At 34.6% G+C, this 18861-nt stretch overlaps 1 protein-coding gene across 1 annotated transcript; it reads right to left on the bottom strand.

Annotated features, from left to right (window-relative positions):
* Positions 1-290: 290 nt before the first annotated feature.
* LOC149029401 (U-box domain-containing protein 52-like) lies at positions 291-7476 on the bottom strand. Its single transcript, XM_089141771.1, has 10 exons — positions 7296-7476; positions 6473-6695; positions 5705-5823; positions 5485-5603; positions 3915-4111; positions 3377-3573; positions 2867-2968; positions 2298-2729; positions 931-1686; positions 291-833 (listed from the first exon to the last, which is right to left on the bottom strand). The coding sequence occupies exons 2-10, from the start codon at positions 6675-6677 to the stop codon at positions 654-656; spliced, it is 2307 nt and encodes a 768-aa protein (XP_088997897.1). The 5' UTR covers positions 6678-6695; positions 7296-7476; the 3' UTR covers positions 291-653.
* Between the last annotated feature and the right edge of the window lie 11385 nt (positions 7477-18861).

The following is an 18861-nucleotide window of genomic DNA, read 5'->3' on the forward strand; positions in this document are numbered from 1 at the left end:
TTCTTATGTTACATGGCAAACTCAATCAATAAACCGCCATTGTTAAGACGAATTATCAACCAATACTATTTGAAATTCTTCTTAAATATTATATTAAATAAATATTAATCAAGATAGTTTCTTAGCAAAATCTATAGCGGGCAACGTTGCTTAAAGAAAACTGTTCCCTGATGCATGTGTGATTAATATTAAATTAATATTACCAACCTCAAATGTCAATCAATTATAATTAAAATACTTAGATGTTCATGCTGTAAGTGTGTGAAATCTCATTGATGAACTGTGAACATCTTAATTTAAATATATGAGTACAATAAGCATCAAACAAAGTCAGATTATTGAGTTCCAATAAGTCTACAATGAACTCAAAATGTTTATACCCTCACTATCACAACACTGCAAAAATTTTCTCTGTTCCCATGAGCAAAACTTCAGCTTCAGTTGTCACAATATATGAAACGTACTTGAGACTGAAATATGAGCACAACAGCACTTCAAAGACTTAAATGGACATGGGTGTCCATATTTTCCTCTCAAAATATTATATACAACTATGCAACTAGACATTTACAAGAAAACTTAAAAGGAAAACAAGTAATCTTCGAGAGAAGAGAAAGACAATGGATCTACAGCAGCAACAGGGTCAGGTGCCATTATATTCTGGATTTCCAGTCTGTGATTGCAGAGAGAAGATTATAATTGGGTAAAAGATTTTTATTGGGTAGAGGTAAATTAGTCATTGGTGAGATATCATTCTCTTTGAGCCATGGCTCAATTGCTTTGCGGTCATATGTGTAGCCATCTGCAGCAACACAGGGATCATCCATTACTTCCTGTAATGAAAACAACAAAATTCCATGTCAAACTCAAATTGACAAATGTAGCTGTCAGCAAGGAAATGTATACAGATAGATGATACAAGAGGCATACTTGAAGCATTGGGCAGATGAAATGTTGTGGTGGTGATGACCTAACAGTAGGTGCCAAATCTCTGGCCTTATCAAAAGTCCCTTTCAATCTCTCCAAAACTGGAAGGACTTGTGTATTCAAATCAGGTCTATCACTACGATGTAGTTCTGCACATCTCAATCCCAACATAGCTAGTTCTTGTGTTTCTTGAATTGGCCATTCCCCAGCCTCTGAATCTAAAATGTCTATCAAGCAACCATTTTCTATAGCTTCTTCCACTATGCCAGTCAATGCAATTGCAGGTTTGGCTGTAAGCAACTGCAAAATCACCAATCCAAATGCATAAACATCCGACTTGGGAGAAATCAAACCAGTTCGTTGATATTCAGGGTCTATGTAGCAAAAAGTTCCAACAAGGCCTGTTTCTCTGTACATGGAAACCACTGAAGAATAATAGTCTGAAGGAAGCAACATGGAAACGCCTACATCACCAATCTTGCTAACCAAGTTATGGTCAAGCAAGATGTTTGCTGGTTTCAGATCACAATGTATGATTGGTTTTGGTTTCGCATTGTGGAGGAAAGTCAAAGCAGAGGCTACTTCCCAAGCTATCCGGTATCGGTCGAACCATGGAATAGGGGGTGTATTGTTATTTCGAAGCAACCTCTCATCTAGGCTTCCATTCTCCATGTACTCGTAAACTAGGCAGCCGTGATCAGGGCAGGCACCCAGAAGAAGAAGCAAATGGGGATGACGCATTTTGCTCAAGATTTTAAGCTGAAAGAGGGGGGGGGGGGGAAGAAATACATGAATGTGTTATTCAATCAATGCACTTGAAGATGACATTTCAGCACAAGATAAAGAAAGGCCCTAAATGTAAAGCCCTCAAAAACCTATATAATTTGAAAGCATGCATCCATTTCAATAAATCTCTGATGTTTGGTCCTGGAACTATGAATTCATAATTTGAATACTGAAAATATTATGATCTGAGCTGTATTATATTGAGTAAAAGAATGGAAAACTTTTATTTCAGTTAAGAGTGCCATGTCATACCCTTGCTATGGACTTTCTTTACAAAAAGTATACTGATTGCTTCCCAAGTTGTTCACATTTTGCTTTTCTGAGAATCTCTGATTTCCTTAATTTAGATATCTAGGGATTTAGTTCATGCCTTCTCTTGCCAACCTTATATTAGAATGTTATTATCTTAGATGATTCATATTTGGCAGGAATCATCTCTACTCAATTAATGTTCATTTAAACTTGGATGATCAATGAGTCTGAAAATCAAACAGATATGATGATGAAAGACAAAATGACCTCGTGAAATATCATATGAGTATAATAGAACAAATAGGTCAATTTTATGAGTAGAATTTCACTACCTCTTGTTCAAATTGCTGGGTCCACCAAATCTCTTTGGAGTGAAGAACTTTCACAGCTGCTGTCGTATAGTTCAAACTACACTTATAAACTGTACCATATCCTCCCATTCCAATCCTCAAATTATCAGAGAATGATGATGTAGCTGATACAATCTGTTCCCATGTGAAAATCGTATATGACGGAACAGAAGTTGCATTATGGGCTTTCTCAAGCTTTTTCCTCTCTCTCACATCACGATTGGCCTGAATCTCAGCTTGCTTCCTTTGTGCAGCTTCTCTTTCAGCACGTCTCTTTATGTATTCAGCTTCCTTCCTCGCTGCTTCATGTCTCTCTCTCTCAAGTCTTGCTGATTCTCGGGCTTCCTCCTCCATGGAGATGATCTCCTTGAGCTTAACGGCTTCTTCCAACTGGCGCTTACTTAGGTCATTTAACTGAAACAAGTCATAAGCAAAAGCATAATTATGTATTTGTAAGACTTATTACAGATTTTTGCTCATTCTTTATATAAATTTCTAAATATTCAAATTTTCTTCCTTTCAGTTCTTTTGCCGTAGGAACCTGAGCTTACCTTCCGAGAAGCATCAATATTCTCATTTTTAGCCACTGCATAGATTCCCTTAAGATGTCTGAGTTCAATTCTCAGCCTTTCTAACTCAAAATGAATATCAACCTGCACATAGATAAGAAATTTCTTTTTATTTAACTTTGATTGTAAATGTAAGACAGGCAGCCCTTGGTGCAATGGTTAGTAGACCACATTAATAGCCCTGAGGTCAAGGCATAGAAATAGCCTTTCAACAAAAATTGCTGGGGTAAGATTGTGCAGGAAAATTAACCCTTTCCTGGACTCTACTTGTGCTGAAGCCTTTGGAACCAGGTTTGCCCTTGTATTGATTGTAAACACTAGAAAAAGTGTAAGCTGATATTACTATCCAGTTAATCAGTTTCACACACTTGTCTTCAACTTTTCTGATGTTTCTCATTTATTGGCTAGGTCATATAGACAAAGCCTACTATTTCTTAATGCCTTCCCTGGTGAATATTGCAAATAGTTTTTGTAAATTGAAAAAAAAATTACCTGGTCTCCTGAAAAATCTGTTGGAGTTTCCGAGGTGGATGCGCGAGCAGAACACTGTGAGTCATTATCTATTGAAAAACTGTCAATAGAAAATCTACTTCCATCATTTCGAATGTCTGTTTCATTCGAATATGAACTCATAAAGTCCACATCATTAATATCCAGAGATGAACCTCTAGAATGGTTTACAGTGGATCCTGTATAGAATTTGATGTGGTTAATGGTGAAGCCTTGAGACCTCTACTTTTGTAGAAAAGAAAGATATGAAAATGAACAGCAAAGCCCTGGGTCTTCCCAAATATCCTATGTATATATATATAAGGAGACGTATGAGTGTGTCCAAACACAATCAAACACAATCATAACCTAATGAAAGCATGGAGGATGTCAAGGCTTCAAATGAGATGCCAACGAAAAGCTTAACAATTTCTGTAGCTACAGTACAACCGATCAAGATTCATTATGAACAGATACCAGGTATACAGATACAACCCTTGCTGGTTACCCAATATGTTAAATTTCAGTGGGAGATAGATACCTGTCAGTAAGCTGGAAGCAAGACTTGAACCATTTTGAGATTCACTTGAATCACTAATTTCACTTTTGGTACCCACATTTTCCACTGAAGTTGACGGACGCACAAATGTCAAATTTCCTTTTGATACAACATAGACTGTACAAAATCCGGGGGTGCATTCCGAGATTTTTGATGATGAATTACGGCCCTTGAGTTTCCTGTACGCATTTTTCCAAAATAAAAAAAAATTAAGACAAATCATGAAAGTGATAGAATAAGCATACAGAACCATCACAGTTGAGAATTTTACAACTTCATGTTTATAATGGAACACGCTGCCATTATGGGTCAGTGGTCATTGATCAATTAGTAGTAGACAAAGTGAATGAAAGCATAAAAGTAAAGGGTGAAAACAAGAATTAAATGAAAGCTATCCAATGTCCCAAGGCCATTATCTATACCATTTGAAAATACTGATTGAAGGCACCTAGTTTTAAAGAGTAATATAATACAGGAAAAATGACAAACAGCAGCGTACGAAAATATATCCCTGATATAAACCCAAGACTGAATAATCCTCTCCTCAAGTATAAGTTGGAATCCTAATCAAGCTAACATTGTCAAGGGGGAAAAAACTAAGATGAATATCCACATGCTTTCTCTTCCAACATATGATCTATCAAGAATTTTCAACTAAATTCCCCAGACAGGGCTTTGAGTTAGTCATGTGAAGATATACTGGACATGAAGTAACAGGAGTTGCAATCTCAGTTGATCGAAGAAGTGTTATTAAATTAGAGACCTAGACGAATTTTCCTTCCCTCCCCTGGAAACTCCAACCCCCCCCCCAACCCAACCAAAAAAAAAAAACCTCATTTATCAGCAATATGTAGACCAAGGGGATAGGAATGAAGGGGTTATAATAATCTGACAAGAGGGGCTGACGGTAAAATAATAAAAGTGCAACCAAAATTATGTAAATATGTATGTCAGGATTGACCAAAAGACTCAACCAGTTAAACCTATAGAAGCACCAAAACTTATGGTTTACCAGCTTTGAAAATAAAAAGAATTTACACTGCCAGCTTTAACCTCTAAGATCCTCAGGTACAAAAAAGGAAACTGCCTAGGCATTTCTCATGAAGCAAGTATCTTATTTCCTTTCCTCAAGATGAGATCAAACAAGTAAGGGGAATGACTCCAGATTGGACTGCTGAATGAGGTGATAGAGGTATCTAATTGAAACACACATACTTAGATATGTCTCTTTCTATACCTTCCATTATAGTGTTCACAGAGTGTAAGCCTGTTTACCTAGCCCTCAATGGGCAGTCCAAGTCACTTGGGCCAGTAACAGCATTTGTGAGGAAGTGATATTTCTATTTCAGTACTTTTCTGCTGTTTTTTTCTGTTTTATAAAAAGGTCTTCTAACTCCATGGCCGATTATTTGGCCAAGGGAGCTAACAGTTCAGTTTGTCCAGGTTATGGTGGCAGTCTCCACCCCTTTTTGTAACTGCTGCTAGTGCAGTATCATCTTCAATTAGTCCAAAATTGGGTCAATTTCCTAATAAACCAGCACTTTTTTGTTACCTTGAGAACAAGCCAAGGGATGCTCCTATGACAAGCTTGCTGATTGTGAACTTGGCAACTGCATCTGAAATTGCACGTGCTACATCATCTGCTTCAATCACCACGACATCTACTTGCACCTACAAGAAAGGGCAAAAAGAATGTAAATTTATATCTTTATCATTCATCCTTGTAGGGGGAGGGAATGAGAGAGCGAAAGAGAGCAAGAAAGAGTTTCCACCTTTCTTTTAGCACACATGTGCTTGTAAGGAAGAAGCAGCTCCCATGTATGTCTTTCCATTTCCTTTATATATTCAGCAGCTACATCTTCTCGCACTTGAGAAAGAAGTAGCGTTCCCACTGCCAAATCCCACCAGAAATAAGTAATTTGAATTCAGTGTTCTATTCTTTGAGAGCTTCCCAAAATGTTAGACAATCACTACTCAATTCGAACAACTAAGACTTTGGGTTTGTTGTTTCAATATCTTTTCTCTGTTCAAAATTAGATGTGATCGTCTAGTGGTAGAATCAAGTTCAAAGTACTAAGGATACGAAATCAAGCTATACTTCAGCTTTAAGTCTCCTTAAAATACATGCATGTTGGTTGAATACCTAGTCTAAGATATTGGAAACAGAAAAACATGAACACCTACATGGAAATAGGAACTTGAGCAGCTTTTTATTAATTCTGCAGTTAGTACTTCACGCTGAAAGACACCTTCTACAAGTGCCTTCTTATTTCACTTGGAATGCTCAATCTTCACCAAACAAAACACCTTTGTTTCAGTGCTGTTAGACTAAAAGGTTAGTGTGTAGTACAAACTTTGTTACCCAACATGCCTTTTCATTGATGAAACCTTGGTCAACATCTTACTGTTTCCAATTGTTCTTTGGCTCTTCTAGTTTGAACATTTTTCTTTTCTTTTTTTAGCAAAACTGTTCTAAAAGAAAAAAAACTTGATCTCTTCTTTTTCCTTTTATGCAGGATTATATGAAGGATATCACTTACAAGGAGTAGGCATCGAAGTAACTTTTGGACGAACATGCAGCAATTTGAATAAAATTCTCCCCTCTGGAATGAACTTCTCCAGTGCCCATCTGAGAATCCATTTGCTATGTTTACTACCACTGATAGCCACTGCAACAGTCAAAAGTGGAGCAGGTGGCAATGCTAGATTTTCTTTTGCTTCAACAATTTGCCTTTCTTCCATCATTGTTAACTTTAGATTTGGCTGTGAAAATCAGTGTGTATGTTATTGGGAAATCAATGCATATAAATAAAAGAATTGGAGATGAACTTTCTCTATAAGAAAATAAAACTACCTAGAACAGATGATTAATTGAGATGATGGGAAGAACAATCAACTCAAATCCAAAACAAAGATCACATTCTTCAAATATGTAATGAACATAATTTACTTCTCTGTCAACGAATTAAGGGAAGAATTTCATTATGAATTTCCTAAAAGTATTATGACAAATGAAATAGGAAGAAGTAGAGACAATCAAAACAAATTAACTAATAAAAACACAAAAAAGGTAAAGATTTGGAATTTCCAGTCGTGAACAATTAAAATAGAAGCAAAAGCAAATGGGTCTTTTGCGGCTCTGCCATTGCTAAGAATAGAATCCATAGCCCAAAACAGAGTAGAAGAGACACACCCCAAAAAAGAGGAACAGACGAAGAGGGCAAAAACACCCAGGAAGGACAAACTCATACTTTTCAAGTCCAAAACAAGAAATGATTGCCAACAAAACATTCAGATTCGTTAAAATGATTTATATGAACTCTTGAGAAGAAAACAAGCACAGAACCATAACCCATTACTTACAGCTTATCAGAGCTTCAAAAATGGAGGTGCTCTTGCAGAAACAGTCATCCCAAGAGAAAACAAACATCTATCAAGCATCAATCAGAAAATAAAGAACTGACCTGCAATTTCCTGTTAACCAATGAGATAAGCACAATGTCCCAGAGACAAAACCGCCTCTTAAATTTCTAAGAAAACTGTAACGTGTCCTTGTCGTTTACACATTGACCCTTCCCCGAATATCCTTCCATTTTTCATCTGTAATCCTTTTTCCATGCCCATCGAATGAATTAATTTTTTTAATTTAAGTTTTGAGGTTGGTGATTTACGTCTGTATTTTTATATTGACTTTGCATCTTCTTCATTTCACTTATTTAGTTATTAGTAATAAATTAATTTAGAATTGTCTGATGATCCCAATTCGACATCATTATCGGTTTTTGAGTTGAGTGTAGATATTCTGATACGATGCTAAGAACATTTCCCCTTTCAGGATCATGAGGGGATACGTATTCCAATTATTCCCTATTCATTTGAATATTCAGAGAATTCAATCTTATAAATCGATTTATTAGATGATGGAAGTTAATAAAATTCACCTAGATTGGTTTTGAATATCCACCAACAATGGCAACTATGCTCACAACCTTGGAGATGATAAAAACGTGAACGCTTCATGGATAGCAAGAGTGTTCTTTCTACTCTTGTTGGTAGACGAAATAAAACAATTCAGATCCTTCAAGATTCATGAATATTCTCGAAGTTTTTATATTTTCAAGAAAACCTTTGAGGGAACCCTATGCCAGCCCGCAAACAAAACCCACGGAAACAGCCCACAAACCCGAGAAGAGAAGGAAAAAAACAAAACCAAGGCAAAAACAAAAACCGAAAAGGGAAACAACCAAACAACCGCAAAAAAAGAAAAGGAACAAAAGAGACAAGGAAAAAAAAGAACAATGGAATTGATACCAGTTAAGTAAGAGAGTCCCAAAGATTATTATTATTATCTAAGCGGCTCCACCAATGGGCCTTTTTCTTAAGAGAAAACAGAAATCAGTTTTCAAGAGGTAATATTTGGTTTTGTAGGGAGCCCGGCGGGGGGTGGGTCTGTTGCTCGGGGCAATAGTAATTATCCCTAAATGATTCTATTTCACTAAAAACACATGAGTAATAGGAATATTCTTACTGTCCAAATACTTATTTATTTTTCTGAATAATTCTTGGAGTAGTCTTTCAAACCATTCCCCCGCAACAAAAAAAAAAAAAGGATAATTCTACCCAAATTTGAATTAAAAATATAAAAATTGAAATTGAAATTTATTTTCTAAAATTTACAAGCTAGACCAAATTATTTGAGCATTTTGATACATCTAATTGATTTTTAAGTTCATTGATCATCGAGACTAATATTCATAATATGCCCATGATTAGGGTCCCACACGGTTTGGGAAATTCTTATTATTGATATATCATCTTTCTTGTATGAATGATGGAATTAGGTGCATTAAATGTTATGACTTATGAGGTACTATTATGAATGAATGATGAAATTGGATGGTCTAAAAATTACATGTATTCAAATTGTTATTTTAGTAATTTTTTGGTAAAAATTTATTTAGTAAATTAAATGATTGATAACATTAAGAGGCACTGTAAATATTAAAAATCATAACCACATGTTTTGGTTTTTTTTTTTTTTTTTTTTTTTTTTGGTTTGCCAACCCCAGTTTATAACTGGGTGTTTGACCCGCTCGTCGCACATCTGGCTGTGGTGGGTGAGTCTCCCAGCATGGGATTTTTTGCATCCACAAGAATTCGATACTGGAAATATGCTTAAGCGGAACAAGTTACTTACCACTTGGACCAACCCCGTTGGTCATATTTTGGTCTTTTACTATCTACATTTAAACCCAAATTTTTTATTTTTTCTGTTCATCTTAATTTTGATAATAAAACAACTCATTCTTAAAATTTTTTATTTTGTCTGTTCATCTTAATTTTGATAATAAAACAACTCATTCTTAATAATTCTCAAATCCAAAATTTCTTAAGCAAATGTATTTTTTGTGTTTTTATGTGCAGAATAAAAAAAATAATTAAATTGTGCCTAATAAAATAATTCTTTTTTATGCTTGAAAAATGAATCGAACATAAATCACATTCAAACCATAGCTTTTGCAAAAAGCCTCAAGGACTCATTTAGTTGTTCCAAAAACATGTCTAACAAAAAATGCACCATAAAAAAGGTTCAAGTCTTCTCATCGTAGTCTCTTCCTTTCTTTATTTTCTTCCCTTATTGTAATATTTCGAGTCAATAATCTCAAAAAATAGAGTTGGTAAAGTTATAAATTCAATAATAATTATGAATAATCAAATAATTAAGAAGTATTTACACTTATAAACTTGAGCATTTCGTATATATGGATATAATTGTTCTTCGTGGATGCCCAAGTGATCTTTAGTTTAATTTCAAATCAAGGTAGAAAGTGAGAGAACCAAACTGTGTGTTTTGGGGCTCTTTTCTGGTTTCCCATTACCCAAATAGAATCCAAGAGTTTCAAAGTTGTAAAGTTTCTGCAGGAAAGTGACTAATCAGAGTCAACATCAATGCAGCTTGAACGTAAACAGTGAGTCTAAATCATCTTCTTATCACGAGAGAAATATGTGTTCTTATGATACTTCAAGAAGCCAAACTCATCCTTTTCAAAGTCCAAAACAAAGAAATTAATGATTTCCATGAAACCATGAAACAATGAAACATTCACAGATTCTTTGAAATGAATTAAATGAACTCTTGGAGAAGAAAAACAAGCACACAGAATGAAGCATAACCCATTATTTACAGCTTATTAGAGCTTCGAGAATGGCGGTGCTCTTGTGGAAACAGTCATCCTGGCCAAGAGAAAACAAACATATCTCAAACGTCAATTAGAAAGAAAGAAGAGACCTGCAATTTCCTGTTAGTTAATGGGATAAGCACAATGTCCTTGTCGTTTACACATTGACCCTTCTCGGAATATCTCCATTTTTCGTATGCATGAGAATGAATTATTGCAAGTAAGTTTTTCTTTTCAGTGAAAATTAAGAAAATTATATTAGATGCTAAAGTTAAAATTACTACTACCACAAGCACTGTTTACTTCAGTGATTAAAACCCTAGATCTACTATTAGCAGCATACTTTGATGCAATTAGGTTTAAAACGTCTAATGTGGAGTGTGATTTATGGTTACAAAATGGAATCAGTTGTTTTCTAGCGACATTAATATTTGTCAATTGAGGTAGGAGTACCATTGGCCAACTTCCTCCTCAAGGTGTGGGCGAGAGCTTTGGCACTTCATCCAAGTTGCTCCATATTTCTTGTATGGAGATAGTTTTCTCTCTTGCCTGGTTCAAGCCTTGTATGATTGCCGTAAGGTTGGCCTCGAACACATCCATATTGTTGAGTGATCTTGCCATTAGCGCATGAATCATATTTGCTCCCAATAATCCCTGCACTCCATCTTGTTAGTCTTAGATGTTCATTAGAAACCTTGCACATCATAGAATCAATGAGGTAGTTTTGATATTCTTTAAACAACAAACATATGTTCTTATTTTGCCCACAAGGGATGGTTTACAAATGTCTGCACTATTGTTTACTGCGGCATCCAACTCAAGTGTTCTAACCTAAATGGCTAACTTATGCAAGACATTGTGGGGGGTTGGGTTTATCTTTATTAAAAGTTACTCCATTCTTTTCTACCCATAAGTAGTAGCATGTGATATTAAAAATAGAAGAAAAAAAAAACAAACCACCGCCTCATGTTCCTGTTAGATGTCCATCCGTTAAGAGAGCATTGTAGAGGTGAAGTAAAGATTCTTCCTCTATGTGTTCCATTCTCTAACCTAGGGGTTCTACCACCCAGATTCTTTTGGTCCATTCGCATGAGATGAATAGATGTTATTTAGTCTCTGTCTTATCTCCATAAAGCTCACATACAGACTATATCTCCTTCCATCGGGACAGATGGGACTTAATTTGTAATCTTGCATTTAGTAGACGCAAAAAAAAAGATACAAATCTTGGATGTAGTGGTAGTTTCCAAAAGAATTTCCACCGTTGCAAGAAACAATTGGCATTGTGGGGGTATTTCATTCTCCTCAAAGCTCACCCCACCAATTTGGCAGATAACTCACCATTTGTGGAGATGTTGGATACCCACTTATCAGGAGAAGAAGGAAAAGATAGAGAAGACATGGTTAAGATATTAATGGGTAGATTAAAGTTCGAGAGATAGTCCCTATTGACCTGGATGGCTTGACCGACCTCGACCACTATTGTCCTAGGTGCCCAAATTTCCTTCTTCTGGAATTTATTAGCTACACTTATACCTTCAGGGAGCCAAGAGTCAAAAGAGAATGATGTATCCTTACCATCCCCTAGTTGCCTTTTGATCATTTTTTCCAATTCTAGTAAAATGTTGCATTTACTTCTCAAAAGCCAAGATCCCTATTTTTTCCTAACCTTTGGGTTGAAAATACTAGTGCTAGGAAAGTATTTCACTTTGAAGATTTTAGCCCACAATGAATCAAGTTGATTGAGTAGTCTCCAGCCTAACTTGAGCAAAAGAGTACAATTGATTCTTCCATTCTTTACAAACCTAAGCCTCCCTCTTTTGAGAATGTTTTCCTCTTTTGCTTGGCAAAAAAGAAAAATATCATCTCCAAAGAATAAATGAGAGATCTCTAGTGTAGTGTGTGCTATCTTAATTCTTCTAAAAAGATTTAGGGGTATATACTTGTTGAGCAAGCAAGATAAGATCTCCATTATTAAAAGAAAAAGGTAGGGGCTCAGGGGGTAGCCCTAACAAAGCCCTCTCGAGCTAGAAAAGCAACCATATGGGACCCTATTGAGTTTGATAGAGAAAGAAGTTGAACTGATAAGTTTATGGACAAGGTTTCACCAATGTGAATCAAACCCCATAAAGTTGAAGAGCGATGAGATGACATTCCACTCTACTCTGTCATAAGCTTTGGACATATCCAGGTATAGAACCACATATCCCACTTTTCCTCTTGTTTTCTTCATAAAATTGAAGATTTCATGGGCTAAAAAAATGTTCTCGGTGATTTGCCTGTTTGGAACAAGCCCATGAAGAGGGGAGAGGAACAAGGGTAGGATAGAGTTTGAGCCTTAAAGCAAGTGTTTTTGTTAAGATTTTATAAATTACATTACACAAACTAATAGGTCAGAAGTCAGTCACTGAAGATGCATTTTCCCTTTTTTGGGATGAAGCAAAAGAAGTGTGTGATTGGTTCCCCAAGGGATGAAAAGATCCTTGAAGAAATCAGTGACAAATAATTCTAAACATGCATGACTCGATGGTAAACTTTACCTCGACATTGGGATCTTTTGCATCGATTTATGTGCATGCCAAATCTCATTTTTAAGCCTTTCGAGTTGGCTTTCACTCTCCTTTCAAAATCTATTAAGATGGTTGGGTCATTTCCCACCTCGTCCAAGTCCATAGGTTCCCCTTCCGAACTCCCAATCTCAACTTGAATGCTCTAAAGTTATCTTCTGCTAGCACTCTGGATTCGTGTACATGAACAATGGGTTATCAGATTAGGATTTAGGGGATTTTACATCCTCTCCTCTATAAGAAATTTCATTCACGAAATTTGACTTATCTGAGGCTCCAAAGAGGTAGGGATACTTTGCTTGCATTTTATCCTCTTTCTCCCACGATTTTTCTTCCAAAGTATGATTTTTCCATTGAATTTTCACTAATGGTATGGTTCGGTTCCCAAGTTGCTTGTCCTTGCAATCCAAAATTTCAACAGGTTCTTCTTCATAAGAGAGGTCGCACTCAAGCCTTTGGGCTCTTGCAGTAGGAGGTGTTCTGAGTTCTCTGTGCATTGTTAAAGCATAGAAATATAGAATACATTATACACACCAGATAAAGATGTAGGAAGTGCTAACTAATATGCAACTGGTCCTCTCTAAAATCTCAAATGGCTCGATATATCTTGGACTAAGCTTTCCGTTAATGTTGAACCTCATTACAGCCTTCGTCAACGATACCTTTAAGAAAGCTCGCTCAACTACTTGAAACTCATGATTTGTCACTCTCTTGTCTACATAAAATTTATGTCTAGACTAAAGCTGTCTTGATTCTCTCCCTAATCAAATCAACCATAGCCCCGTGGATTCTATCAATTCAGAGCCCAAAACTTTGCGCTCTCTAACTTCATCCCATTACAAAGGAGTCCTACATATCTGTCCATACAATGCCTTGACAATGCCATACTGATAGTGGACTGGTAACTGTTGTTGTGGCGAACTCCACTATTGCTAAGTGCTCATCCCAGTTTTCACTCATATCAACCACACATGTACGAAGCACATCTTCCAAAATCTGAAGTGTCCTCTAAGATTGTCCATCAATCTTTGGATGGTAAGCAATGCTCAAATTTAGTTGAGTACCCATTGCTTTCTACAAACTTTTCCAGAATCTTGAAGTGAATCTCAAGTCTTGATCCGATATAATGCTAACTTGCACACCATGTAGTCTCACTATATTTTTCACATTTAATCTCGCCAATTTGTCTATGTTGAAGGTAATCTCATCGGTATAAAATGCGCCGACTTCGTCAGTCTATCCACGACTACCCACATAGTTATTGTACTTGTATTTATTATATTTATTTATTTTAGTAAGTTAAATGATTGATAACCTTGAGTAGACACTATAAATATAAAAATCATATCAACATGTTTGGTCTTTTTCAATCTAAATTTGAACCCAAATATTTTTTGTCCACTTGATTGAACTTTTCTTTCCTATTGAAATATACAATTTATTTCCTAATAATTTTCAAATGCAAATTTACTGAAGAGGCGGTTGCTATGTCTCCCAAAAAAATATTTGCTGAGTTTTCATGTCTAGAACAAAAAATAATTAAATTGTATTTGATAAATTATTTAGTTTTGAAGAATGAATTGGTCGTAAATCTCATTCGAAAATATTGTTTACAAAAGCATGTTTAACTAAAAGTACATGCGATAAAAAGATCCAAGTCTTCTCACCCACACCATGACCATGTTTCGTTCTAATTAATGGGATTTCTAATCTTAGCTTTATCCTTTAATTTAGTTGATCTCTCCGTCTAAAGTTGTATAATAGTCTTTTGTTTTTTATTTTCTTCCATTATTTTTGTATTATTACAAGTTAATTTCATAATCTATAATTTTTGCTAATGCAGGGTTGGTTGTGAATTTGACCCTTACCGACGCCATATTTAATATTTTTTTATTTTTTATTTTTTAGAAAAGAGTATTTTTTTTTTTATTTTTTTAGAAAAGAGAGACTTAAATTGAATAGAGGGGGTGTTACACTCTGTAGAAATGTTGTCGACCTTGTCTTTCTTCATGAACGAAGAGGGCAAGGCAGTCAACAAGTATCTTAGGGTCAAAAGCAATTATTATTATTATTTTATTTTTTTTTTTGTGGAAATGAGGTTCATCCGGGCCAGCTTGCGCGCACCATGACTACATCCTTAAGGCGCTTTTTATATAATTAATATAGGTAGGGTTTCGCCCCTGGCCTCGAGGGGATTCTTACTCTGACCTCCTACGTGGAAACGTTGGGCTTTGCCCACTGAGCCACCCCTTGGGGATCAAAAGCAATTATTTGCTCAACATTAAGAAGCCTTGCAAGTAAATCAGCACACCTATTAGTCTCTCTAACTCTGCATCATATGTAATATCACATCCTCTATACATAAAAATCTCTTGTTACCCCCAAAAAAGATTATAAATTCAATAAAAGTCATGAATAATCGAATAATTAAGAAGTATTCCCGTTTATCAACTCGAGCATTTCGTGGGGACATTATTCTTGCCCAAGGTGACCGTTAGTTTAAATTCAAATTGAGGTAGAAAGTCGAAAAACTAAAACGTTATGTTCGTGTTTTCTGATTTCCCATTACCCAAGTAGAATAAGAGTTTCAACTTTCTAAAGTTTCTTCTGAGATTGAGAATAATAATCAAAGCCAACATCAATGCACCTTTCTTTAGTAGAAACATCAGTGCAGTTTTTTCTTTTCTTTTCTTTCGGTAGAAACATCAATCAGCTTCAACATGAATATAGCAAAACATTCTTTTAATTTTTTTTTTTTTTTCTCTTTTAGTATGCAAAACTACAGTTTTTTTGGTAGTTTTTTCTCTTCTTTTGATTTGGAATCAAGATTTATCCAGAGTCTTTGACTCATGAAATATATCTGTTTGACACAAATCTCATATGAATTTTCCTTCATGAAAGTGCTTTAGGGCTTGTTTGGTTACATGAGTCTGAAGATTTCAAATATCTAGAGATTTCAACTATGGAGTCATAATTTATAAAATTTACTGTTTGGTTAATCGAATGTGTAATGAATTTTGTGGATTAATCAGTGATTTTTGTAAATGCGCAAATGTTTTAGCATTTGTACAGTAGGGATGAAATCTTTGGATTTCATCTCCACACCCAAAAATCTATAGATTCATGTTTTTAGTGTAAAACTTGCTAGTCTCCCAACTCTATAAGGAGACTAGCAGAGAGGGGGAGTTAGAATTTAACTTATTGTAAAATTTTTACTCATTTCTATTTAAAGATAATGAAACCTCACCCGAGATGTAAATTGATTGGGGTTTTCTTGCCGTGGAGGTAGGCTTCACAATGAATGCCGAACCATGTTAAATTTTGGGTTCTGTATAGATGTTTATGGTAAATTTAACAAAAACGATAAATCTTTGGATTTCATGAATCTAGAGATTTTCACAATCAAACGGATATAAATCTCGCATTTATGAATCCAAAAATTTCAAATCTTTGGATTCATGTAACCAAACAGGCCATTTGTACTTTTAATGCCATGGATATATCTAATGCTTCCCTACTAATCCAAATTCCAAATATACGTTTCTAAAGGTTTTTAAAAAACGTTTTGTTTTTGTTTTGTCTTTTTATTTATTTATTTAATACAAGAACTAATAAATAATTACAAGTTAAATAATGTTCAAATTGTCCCACATCCTAGGTCTCTCAGTCTGAGTCCGGATCAGCTACCCGTCGGGGGAGCACTTTGTGCTCCCCGACGGCTTTACCACCATAAATACAAGGGATCCAGGGGTTGGGTGATAGGATCTCTTTTTTTTATTATTATTTTTTCTCTGTGGGTCTCACAGAATTTGTGGTGGTAAAGCTGTCGGGGAGCACAGAATGATCCCTTGACAGGGTGGTGATCCGAATTCTCTCGGTCCATAGTGTCATTGCAGCTAGCTTACAAGACACGCTTAAAAGATCGTTTTATGCAGGAATTACTATTAAGATATTTTCTATTATTCTATATTAGATGCTAAAAATAGTAGATGAGGGGTTGATTCTAATAACGTTTTGTTTGTTAATTCTTGCCAATTTTTTACCAAAATAATTTGTTTTTGGGAAAATCCAATCCTTGTAATTGAAGTTGCAATAAAAGGGATTTAGAAAGCTTGGGTTTCATTTTGAAACAAATGAATCTTGGTTACTACTCTCTTTATAATTTTGTATTCTTTTGGGTTTAAAGATTCTTTTAAAAAAATAAAAAAGTAATTTATTGTTTATATTTCAAAAAAATACTATATATCAAGTTATCAACTGGTTCCAAAATAACAAGGACTAGATCTTATCCCAACTAACCATTGGGTGGACTTGCTCCATTCTTAGTCGCTGATTCTGGTCAAAAACCAGTTAAAGAATCTAAGAGAGAAATAAGTAAGGAGGGATATGCTTTTCTGATATCTTAGAGTAACTGGTGTTGTTATCGTTGTGTTCTAAAATTTAGTTCCTCTATTCACATGGAGAGGAAATTTTTAAACCTATATGGTTGGATTAGTAATACGTGTACAATCTCAAAATAAGATCATTTAATAAAAAAAAAAAAGGTAAATTAACTAAAATATAATTTAATATTATTAATTATTGCTACTAAAAAAATCTTGTTTTAAGATTGGACACATATTAAGAATCCACTATGTAAACTAGAAAATTTCTTTTTATTTAGGCAAATCCAAACTCTATGTTTCATGCATGTCATATGATCACATGCTCAAAATGATAAGAATGATTTTTTGCCTAAAATCTCATAATGAGAAAATTACAACACACACTATTTTTGGGGTGAAACCATAGTTATTTAATTCTCAGAAATAATATGATTTATTCTTCCAAATTTGTTTTTTTTTTTTTTCCATTGAGTCAGTAAAATTCTCGATTTTTACTCACATGAATAAAATTCACCATTAATTCTTTCCGAAACTGAATTACATGTGAATAATTCTGATTAATAACAAAAAAAAAAAAAAGAGGCAAAAACTCATTGATTTTTCACTCCTAGCATGTTAAGTGTTATTTTTTTTTCTATAAATTTTCTCTATACATTCCTTTTGCAAACAATTTCAACACACTCATAAGTTTTTCTGCGATTCTTCCATCTAGAGATTGATTGAGATTCTTAACTTGAAAACGACGGATGAAATCGAGAGGTTTTGTATTCTGTATGATTAACTTCTCTCTTGAGGATGTAATCGTGGTGCGCGTAAGCTGGCCCGGATGAACCTCATATCAAAAAAAAAAAAACTTCTCTCTTGAGTGTCAATGTTAGTTTTAGATTTTAATAAACTATAGACTATATTTGTGTAATAAATAATAGTCTTTTGACTATCTGAATAACTAATTTTCCTTAAACTTAGTTTCTTTTTAGTTTCTTTAACCACACAGAAGATTTTAATAAACTATAGACTATTTTAATAATTAAATTTTCATCTGGTCTCAAGGGGGGAGCTTTGTCATCCGCAAGGGTCAAAACTCTTGACCTCTCCACTGAGAAGTATGGATCTTACCATTCCCTGCATTGACGAATTTCTTTAATATTTGCTCGACTGCTCGACTAAATATCCAAGTTTTTTACCCAAATTTTCTTTTAGTAAACGAATAATTCTCAAATTTGAATTTTAATATGTATGTTTTTTACCGCTTTATTGACCGAACCAAAAATTTTGATTGATTGAATTATTTCAAATAATTCTCCATCCCAATAATTCTTGAATCCAAAATAAATAACTATAGGTGAAACTAGTGATCACCCACTATCATCTCAAAAATTACATGACACCTACATGCATAATTACAAGTTAAATTTTAGTATTAAATAAGTAGTAAAATTACCTAAATGATCTTACCCTTATTAACTTATTCAAAACTTAAATTACATAAATGTCCTTTGTGTAGAGAAATTACAAAAATACTCCAATCTCTGTTTGTGAGTGCAATTTTGGACATAATAATGAGTGATTACTAATTTTACTCAAAAAAGAGTGGGTGCCTATAATTTTCTCCTAAAAATAGGTTCGACAATAGAAACTAAACACACATTAAAAATGAAAAATTATCAAAAAATAAAAATAAAAATTGATACCAACAAAACTCAATTTTTCGATAATCCAGCATTCATTCAAGGTACTTCCCCTAAAAAAATAAAAAAATAATAAATTAATTAAAAATAGCCCTACACCCTGATTACTT

This window comes from Hakea prostrata, chromosome 1, assembly GCF_041222555.1.
Source record: "Hakea prostrata isolate BN-2017 chromosome 1, UWA_Hpros_2, whole genome shotgun sequence".
Taxonomy (NCBI): domain Eukaryota; kingdom Viridiplantae; phylum Streptophyta; class Magnoliopsida; order Proteales; family Proteaceae; genus Hakea; species Hakea prostrata.

Coding starts and splice junctions, on each gene's coding strand:
- LOC149029401 (XM_089141771.1), bottom strand. CDS start 6,677: ATGATGGAAGAAAGGCAAATTGTTGAAGCAAAAGAAAATCTAGCATTG. Junction 5,604..5,704: donor ACATGTGTGCTAAAAGAAAG/GTGGAAACTCTT, acceptor CCTTTCTTGTAG/GTGCAAGTAGATGTCGTGGT. Junction 834..930: donor TCATCTGCCCAATGCTTCAA/GTATGCCTCTTG, acceptor TTTTCATTACAG/GAAGTAATGGATGATCCCTG.